The following is a 9367-nucleotide window of genomic DNA, read 5'->3' as shown; positions in this document are numbered from 1 at the left end:
TTGAAATTATCTTCATGGATTTGGACCGAGCAAACATGTTCATACTTTACAAAAAATAGATAACACAGTTTTAAAATTTCTTCAGTCAGGATTTATTTTTAAATATATATATATATATATTTTTTTTTAAATAACTTCAAATTATTGGTACATTACACTGCAATTTCAGTGAATGTTTCTTAGTATAATTTGCACGTTAATTCGATCTTAAAATAAGCATACATAATATCCTGTAAAATTGTATTAACAAACATTCACTATTACTCGAGTAAATAAAGAAAAACTCCTATTTCCAGGCGAAAGGGGTTCCAAAACCAGTATAGATTTCAATATTAGTGATGTATATAAACGAAAACTAATTAGCAATCAAATGATTCTACAGTAGTCTTTATAGACAAAAAAGTACATCAGCATACTTTTTTCATAAAGTGATGTTTAGATCCTTTCTTTCAGAAGTTGTTTCCCGTGTTTTAATAAAAACTGTTCGATTTTTCAATGTCTTATGTTGTGTAATTCTTAAAATGCAATTTAATTCTAACAACTGAGGAACAAATGAACAGCAATTTCAAAAAGAAGAAAACTTCGTTTAAGATAATTACTTTACAATCCCTTGTAATATTTCATGAGCGTGTGACAGTGAGTTATTTGTTTTTCTGTTCCACTGTAGTTGGTGGTATTTTCACGAGACAATGTACTTGACAATCAACACTTGGAACACTTTAGTAAATGTGCAAAGGGTGTTGAAATATTGAGTAAATAAACACTTCCCTTATTAGTTTCACTGTTAGGTCAGAACTTTTAGATACAATTGAGGTTAAAACTGCATTTGGACTTAATTATGACATGGTAAATGTATGTAGTGGTTATCTTGTTAAAAATGGTTATTTGCATTGTTAAATATATTTTTATTGTAGATACAATAACAAGCATATGTTTTATGATATATAAATAGTTACTGATCTTAGCAATTCCCTAAAAACAAGTCATAGTACTTTATCAATTTTGTTGTTTTTAAAGATTACTAAATTGAATGAAAATAAATATATTAGAATTATTTATGCCGTAGGTTTGATTCCTCAAAACGGTAATGTCTGAATTAGGTCACCTTCTAAGAGAGGGACATATAGCGATGCAAATATAATTTAATAAGTAAATAATCGGTCAATTCTGTTTCATAGACGGCTTGCACTAAACAGCTAGATCGTCCTTATCAGTTTGAAGTATGCTTGTGAAATGTTAAGGCCAAAGCAAACTATTTCAGATTACATTTCGCCCGTCAAATAGGGATTTACATCTGCCAAGTAGCTTGCATTCTAAATGGATTTGTTTTACAAACGATTCATAGAAATATATCTATTTTATAACAGCGGAAAACCTATAAGGTTAAGTCAAGTTTCCCAAACCCGTCTTAATATGAAAACAGTGTTGTGCAAACCACTTCCTAAATCTATTGCTGACAATATGATATATATTTTAAAGAATTCCTTGAAAGCTTTTTAAGGTCATTTTTTATACAAAATGAATAGTTATGTTTTATGTAGCATGTAAAAACTACTTGTAACAATGGTAAATCATCATCTGTATAAACTTATAAAAAAAGACGGAAAGTGATTAGATTTGCCGTAGAACGTTAATAACGCAATTGAAAATTGGTTTTAATGAGGCTTTAATTTATGTATAGTCTGTTCAAATGAGTGTTTACCAGTGGCTAGTTGGTGTTTATTCGTTTAACAATATTTGGCAAAAAATGGTGCTAATAGAAATATAGTCTCTTTAATGACACACACATATTGACTGATCATAAAACTTACAGACAAAAGAAACCAGTGACATGCAGGACAACAGACTTATATTTAAATTGATGTACTAGCTGAACTTGATGAAGGTACTAAATCACCGACGTTATCAATACGACCTATATAAAAATCTGACATTGTTCTGTAATTAATGCCGCCATGGAAATATCTCAACATGTTGTGCGATTTATTGTCTATCAGTGTTTGTGGCTTTACATTACAGGTATATTTTTATTAAACCTTTTAAAATATAACTTTGTTAACATGATCGTTTAGATAACAGGAGTACAAAATGCTCGATATACAATTAAGATCCATTATATATTCTTCGATTTATACATAAACACATTATTATTACATAGCAGAATCTTGAGAGATTTTTCCGTCATAGTTTACATTGTTAAACCTTTGGGTCTGGATTGACAGTGCCCGAGGTGGCGTTGCTTCAATGCTGTATTACATAAATGCTTGTCTGAAAGCTTGTCTAGAGGTATTGAAATGGATTTAAAGAGTCAAAGAGGGCCTTTATAATTGTAAATTGATTATTTTCTTATAAGTGTAGGGTTGATTCCATTGAAGTTCTAAATACTGGCAGTTATAGTTGCCAAATGAAACAGCCAATCTCACTTCACTATACACTTACGGGGGCATTTAAGTACGCGAGTAGGCTAAAGATGCGTTGAACTATGTCTTCAACTTTAGAACATTGAAAGCTTAGGAAATAGCCATTGGACATTGAACATAATGAATTATATATGTTGAACGCATGTGAGCAAAAACCTGTTTGATTTATAGATGCATGATGTACAAAAAATAGAAATAGCCATGTTGAATGGATATTGCCGGTTTAGTATTTGCATTATTATCAGTCAATGACTGATCTTCAATATACATAATGTATTATATTAAGCAGTGCGAGTTGTATGTGTATAAAAATTGAACAGTGTATTCATACGTTATGCTTATATGTGTTTAGGTTTCGAAGAAAAGTTGAGGTGTATGTCCTGCGACAGAACACCCACTATACAGCAGTGTCGGGAAACAATAGCATGTAAAGAACATGAGGTAAATATGATGACCTTAATAAATACAAATTACAAGCATTGTTTTCAAAACAATTTCCTACCATTATGGGAAATTATAATGTATTCATTTTTTGTTAGACTGTTTAACTAATTGAGGTCATGCATGCATTTTTGGAGCATATTTGATAAACTTCCCTTTTTCACTTTTTCATTTTTAAAACCTTTCTCTTCTACCCCAACCCAGCAATTTCTTGACACAATCAGTGAAATAAAATATAAAGACAAACTCATCTTAAATTTACCGTATGAGCATTGATTTTGCAGATTTGTTCTGTCGAGGAGTTCATTTCTGCAACTGGCGAAATTTACTACAGACTTGGGTGTCAGTCCAATGGGGTAATTGATATTATTTCCGAATAATCGAACAGTGTTATAACAATAATCCATAACTACAAAAAAATTTACCACTTTAAGTCGTTCAAAAGGTAAATATTCTCATTTACTAGACAGTTAACAAAAACTTACGCCATTCTTTATGGTTACATCATTTACTTGTCACTTCACCTTTTGTGCCAACTTATTGAAAATTACCAATAATTAATTTCATACATTTAGACATGCCAAAACTTAGGCATGGGAAGAAGGAGCGCTACATACAAGACGGATGAGGAGGACGTCGGTGACATCAGCATCTGTGCAGAGTGTTGCTCTTCCCCGTACTGTAATATGGAGGGCTGCGGACAACCTGGTCAAGTATTCTACTACTATATTAATGCATTATATCGCTAAGATAAAGATCAACATCAATAACCACACAACAACAACAACATCAACAACAGAGAAACCAAAGCAGATATTACAACAACAACTATAATATCTGCAACAGCGATATCATTTTTTATACCACTACAATTACCAAACCAAAATAACTACCTTTTTGTTGTTGTCGTCGGTTGTAATGGCAATGCTCTTAAAGTAGTGCATGAACTCTTTTTGCATTTCATTGTTGCAATCATTTTCACATTTATGCATGGTATATTCTACAAGAGATGCTTCCCTACTTATTTTTGTGTTACTATATGTCCAGCTCTTCCAACTAGTGAACGAGGGCCCTATTGTTTTACCTGTGACCAAGCGTCCTCCGCAGATGGTTGTGATAACGTCACCGTCTGTGAAAAAGGAGATGTACGTTAACGGAATCAACTATGTTTGATAAGATTTTAAAAAATAATGAAAAAATGTTTCATATACTTACATTGTATGTTTTAACTATTAGTACTGCTTTGGGCGTGAGCTTGTTTTTAAAAAAAAAAGTAAAATCATTAAAAATGTTATATAAAAGTTATTTATGACAATATAATATGTTTGCAATCGCCTTGCTTCACCATTGTTGTTGTTTTTTCAGTAACACTTATATTCTAATGAGGAATTTTGTTTAATTAACATTCCCATGTTTCAGAGATGTATGCTTTACATCGACGCAAGCAATCTTGGACAATCTGGAAACGTTTCATACACTAGTCTGTGTGAGATAGATATTGTAAGCAGGCCTTTTTTTATAAAAAGCTGTCAATGCCAAAATGTTCTTGCAATCGTTCGTTCCTTAATACGGGGGTCATGCTCAATACACTGATTTGGTTTGTAAACAGTCTGTGTAATACATTCTTATTTTAAAAGTGTTAAAACTTTTAAAGACTAACTATTTCCCACTTTCTAAAATAAGTTCAAGATGGCAATTTGGATAAATGAAATAAGATACTACATACTTTATCGAGAAAATTGAGCGTGTACTGTTTATGCATGATGTTTCTATTTATATTCGTAAACTTATGAATACAATATACATTATACTGTATGATACATTATGATTATAACGTCAGGTTTGTTCCGCCCTTGAACACGCACATTTGAGCAGCATGTGTCCAGCAACATGCTGTAAGGGCGACTTCTGCAATACGAAATGTGGTGATATATCCACAACTGCAACAACAATTTCGCCGTCATTAGAACATACAACTCATAGTTTTGCGAACTTGACAACTCAAAAACCATGTAAGTTGTTCCATTCTCATTAGTTCACATAATACAGGGATTTTATGTTTTTAGTACAAATACATCTTCCTTATTTGTTCCGCGTATACGAAAGGTTCGAATACTCGAGTCCATACTTTTTTTATGCTATGTTAGTGTTACAACTTTACGACCAAAAATGTTTGTTTGTACAAATGTTCCTTCTGCATTATTATCTGTAGACTGTCCACCAGACCATAGTTTCGATTCATCATCGTTGCTTTGTATAAAGTTGGAGGAAGCAGCTAAATTCAACTTCAGCGAAGCCCAAGCGTTCTGTCGTCAAACCGGAGATGAGCTTGTTACACTGGACACGTACGCTAAGTTCAACTTCGTGCAATACGCCATCATACATCATTCAAAGGGTACGTAAAAACTATGTCTTGTTTGTATGATATAATTTGCAAACTCAGGCTGGCTGTGTATAACCGTTTGGACAATTTAAATGATAAATGTCTTAGTAAATATCAATAAGGATCATATCCCTTATTGCAGAAGAACAGCAGCAAAGGAACTACTGGATCGGTGCACATGCAAATCTGACTTTATCAGGGAAGGTTTTTAGATGGGAGAGTCTGCGGACTTGGAACTTCACAGCATGGGGACCAGACGAACCAGATGTCGACCCGAGTCAACTCTGTGTCGTGCTAAATGTCTTGGAAAATTACGAATGGTTTGACACTCGATGTGACAGTCCTTACCACTTCATTTGCGAGCACGATATTTTTGTAAATGGCGGCTTCACTACAAGCATGACACACCCACAAGCGTCATCTAGACCATTAACGACACCATCCACACCTTCAACTATCTCTCCATCATCAAATTCGTCAATGACCTCGTCGTCAACAACAGCCTTAAGTATGATTGTTTCGCAACTATGGTCGTAAGCAAGAAACATGCTTTCAATTAAAGACAATGATCCAAAATCAGCCTCAGCATTGCCAAATGAATACATTAATATACGCCTAGTCGGTCCAATATATTTAATATACTTCCGATGAAACTGTTCATTGTTTTTAACCACATATTTCAGCTACAACGTCACAGCTAATCTGCGATACGACGATCGGTTTTACTCTTTTGTCCAATGCATCTACCAGTTTGTGTTTGAAAATATACAACTTTTCCGCTAACTGGGACGTTGCTCGATCTACTTGCAATTCTGTAAATGCTGATTTGGTTGTTCTGGACTCATATGAAAAAGGCTTTTTATTCAGACAATGGATATCTGGTAGGTTTAAATGACACGCTACCATTAATGCAAGATAACTTTCAGTGACATTCTATTTTCTAGAAAGTTTAGTCAAGTTTTTATTGATATTGTCAATTACTTTTCATTGTGCATAAGCACTCTTTCTAAAATATTGCATAAAAACAATAGACATGTATTGAACCACCTTCTATCCCTTTTATTCGTTTTTAAATGCTTAGCAACGAGTTTAATAACGCTGTCACCTTCTAATTCCGCTATCCAGGTTTTAACTACACATTTTGGCTTGGAGCTAAGGACCACAGTAGTAGCGGCAATAACCGTCATCAATTCGAATGGATAAATCAACATCCTTTAGACTCGCGGAGTGAATTTTGGGGATCTTCTGAGCCAAGTTCAGACACTGGTCAACAGCAGTGCCTCATTGTATACTTGTCCAACAACTTGCACGACAGACCATGTAGGGAATTCCATTTGTTTATTTGTCAAAGAAACCTTTAAATAATATTTTTTCATGCCGTTTTGACTGCTTCATAAGCAATGTTGATGACAATGCTTTATAATTTATTCTGGTATTAAAAAATACACATGTGAATAATAAAGTTAGTTTTACTGATTTGGTCGACAACACGATGAAATCTGAAACGACGAAAACGAAACTTGATCATGTAATTATATAAAGTATTAATATCCACATGAAGTTGTAAAATGTTTTATGGCAATTGAATAGCTATGGACTAGATGAATTAATTTACAAAAATGAATTCAAAAACACACTTGCGTCTTGTTTATGTAATTGTAAATATACTTCACTATATAACTATTGTAAAATATAAAGTAATTACGAAGGACGGACTGAGCGAGTGTTTCTTATCTCATTTAGATTTTACACAACCTGTAATAAATGGTTGTGGTTAAAACGTGTTGTTCTGCAGGTAGGGGACCAAAATTAATTATGATGTCGACCTCAACGATTATGTGTAGTTCTGTAGTTATAAAAACTACGATTTTTATCTGATCCCATTATCAAGAATAGACCATTTCCCATTGTGTCAACTCTTTTGGCTCCGAAACCATTCCTCATCTTGTTGAACTTTTGCAATGAATTTGAACTGAAACGCCAATACTCAATTTACTTTTATGTGTTTTGGTGGAAAACATATTATGCTCATTTCTAATATTTTCATTGCAATAATAACTTTTGATTAATAAACTTTAAGCGATCAAATGTGTGTTTTACATTAGTCTATCGTCATTGATGCATTCAAATTGTTTTGAGCAACAATATTAGACGTAGTGCGACCTATTGAGAATGTTGCTTCAACAGTTCTGTAATTGGTTTCTTCGCTATTACATTTGCCAAAAACTGTACACTTTGGCACAGTCTTAAGTTTAAGTATATGTATTTATCGTTCACAATACCCAGACCAGGCCTGACTAAATTACCCCGATGCAAACAAAAGTCTTTAAAAAACAAGATACATTATTATTGCAGAATTGGTGCATGAATGATTTGTAAAGTGCTTCAAAGAGAATTCTGCAATATCAAATTAATCAGGAATGATCAATGCTTCGACTAAAGTTGTAATCGCGAGTTATAATTATAACAAACCTTTAAGAAAATTTCCAATGGCAAATTAAGCGGTTGTCCGGTTAGCGCAGTTGTTAGTGCACCCGCTTCCCATCTAGGCGACTCAGGGCTCGATTCCCGGCCTGGGCGCATGTGAGTTTGGTTTGTGGTCACCAAGTCGGACAAGTGGATCTTCTCCGGGTACTCCGGTTTCCCCCACAACACAAAACCACACTCTCGCGCAACATCGTGCCAACAAGAGTAATTAATATAAGTTACAATTATAGCTTGTTTCACAATCGTGGTAAAATAAATTAGTTTAAATATAAACTAAATAAAGCAGTTGACATAACTTCAGTATAATATTTATCAACTATAAAGTTTTCGTTGATGGACAGGGAAAAAACCAACATGCCTCCACTAAACCGATACTGAAAAACAAATCTTTAAGCCAAACACTTAAACGAATATAATACAAACTAAGGGAAGAAACAATTGAACAACAGAGTAAAAGTAGAAACGTTTGAACATTACGGGATCTGCGTCTTCATTTCATAACGATGGCAGAAACCTTTAAGACTTAGATAGCGGTCTAATTTGTAGAAACTTCCTGGTTTCATATATGATTATACATATTCTTTTCATGCAGAAAAACTTCAACGAAAATGTCAATTACGTACAACATCATGTGCTGTGTACGTGGTGTTTGTTGCCACACTCGAAACTGATCCCCTTCATTTTAGACAGGGTAAACACTGAAGACAGTCAGACGGGTTCGATTCCTGCTCAATCTCAATGACATCTGTATCATTGGCCATTTATTGTCCAAAGATGTCAGTATGTTCCTATCAGATGCTCACCACACGTATTCTGACAGACAATACAACGTCACCTTAATATTTGTTGGGTAACAAAGTCAATCTCGCTGATACACATTCAATTTTGTAAAAAAAGACTTCTTTCATGAAAGAATTTCAATAATGTCGCTGTACTGGTATTTCCGAATAAAGTGGTGATCTGATATCTTTATGTTTAAATTAGTATAAAGGTATTCTTTTTCTCAAAACTTGGTAAAATGCAATGATAAAGTTAATATTGCCTTTAACGTTTCTAACGAATCATGTTTTATTAAAATTTGACACCGAAACTAACGTCGTATCAGAAATGTTCAGTGCCGATATAAAATACTTTGTGTGTTATACTATCAAGAAAGGGACAATCTAAAGTTAAAACATATAAGTACAGATATAGCAGTTTCAATTCAAGCATCTGGTTTATTTATTTAAAAGAGTAAACGTCGTACAGACGTTTAGTGTGGTTAGATCAGTCTGTACGTTGTGTCTTCTCTTTGTTGCCCCAAAGCACTTTGCTGTTTTTTTCGTTTTAAAATCTATAATGCAAGGAAATCCACGGGTTTTGATACCAAGTCCACGTCCTTTTGAACACCTTGCCTGTATTAAACACCAAGAGGATAAGCTACAAGTTCCTCACCATTCGCAATGTGGATGTTGTTTCTATCAAATTGATGGAATAACTTACAGATGTAACGGACGTAAATTCCCGTTTTAATGATTGACGCATGTACATGCTAGGGCGAGCTATGATAGATGACTGTCTGAATGACTATATCGTACCGTTCAACTGTAATTACTGTTGCTCCGTCTCAATCGTTTGCAGGTGAGTATTTGGTCGT

General features: G+C 33.8%; 1 protein-coding gene across 1 annotated transcript; it reads left to right on the top strand.

Annotated features, from left to right (window-relative positions):
- Positions 1 to 1948: 1948 nt before the first annotated feature.
- LOC128225214 (uncharacterized) lies at positions 1949 to 6868 on the top strand. Its single transcript, XM_052935301.1, has 11 exons — positions 1949 to 2019; positions 2773 to 2861; positions 3146 to 3217; positions 3437 to 3569; positions 3909 to 4006; positions 4281 to 4361; positions 4702 to 4873; positions 5074 to 5256; positions 5387 to 5752; positions 5928 to 6125; positions 6370 to 6868. Exons 1-11 carry the CDS (start codon positions 1956 to 1958, stop codon positions 6603 to 6605), a joined length of 1692 nt encoding a protein of 563 aa, XP_052791261.1. The 5' UTR covers positions 1949 to 1955; the 3' UTR covers positions 6606 to 6868.
- Positions 6869 to 9367: the final 2499 nt, after the last annotated feature.

The sequence above is a fragment of the Mya arenaria genome, chromosome 2 (assembly GCF_026914265.1).
Source record: "Mya arenaria isolate MELC-2E11 chromosome 2, ASM2691426v1".
NCBI lineage: Eukaryota > Metazoa > Mollusca > Bivalvia > Myida > Myidae > Mya > Mya arenaria.
This window is presented reverse-complemented; position numbering and strand designations above follow the sequence as displayed.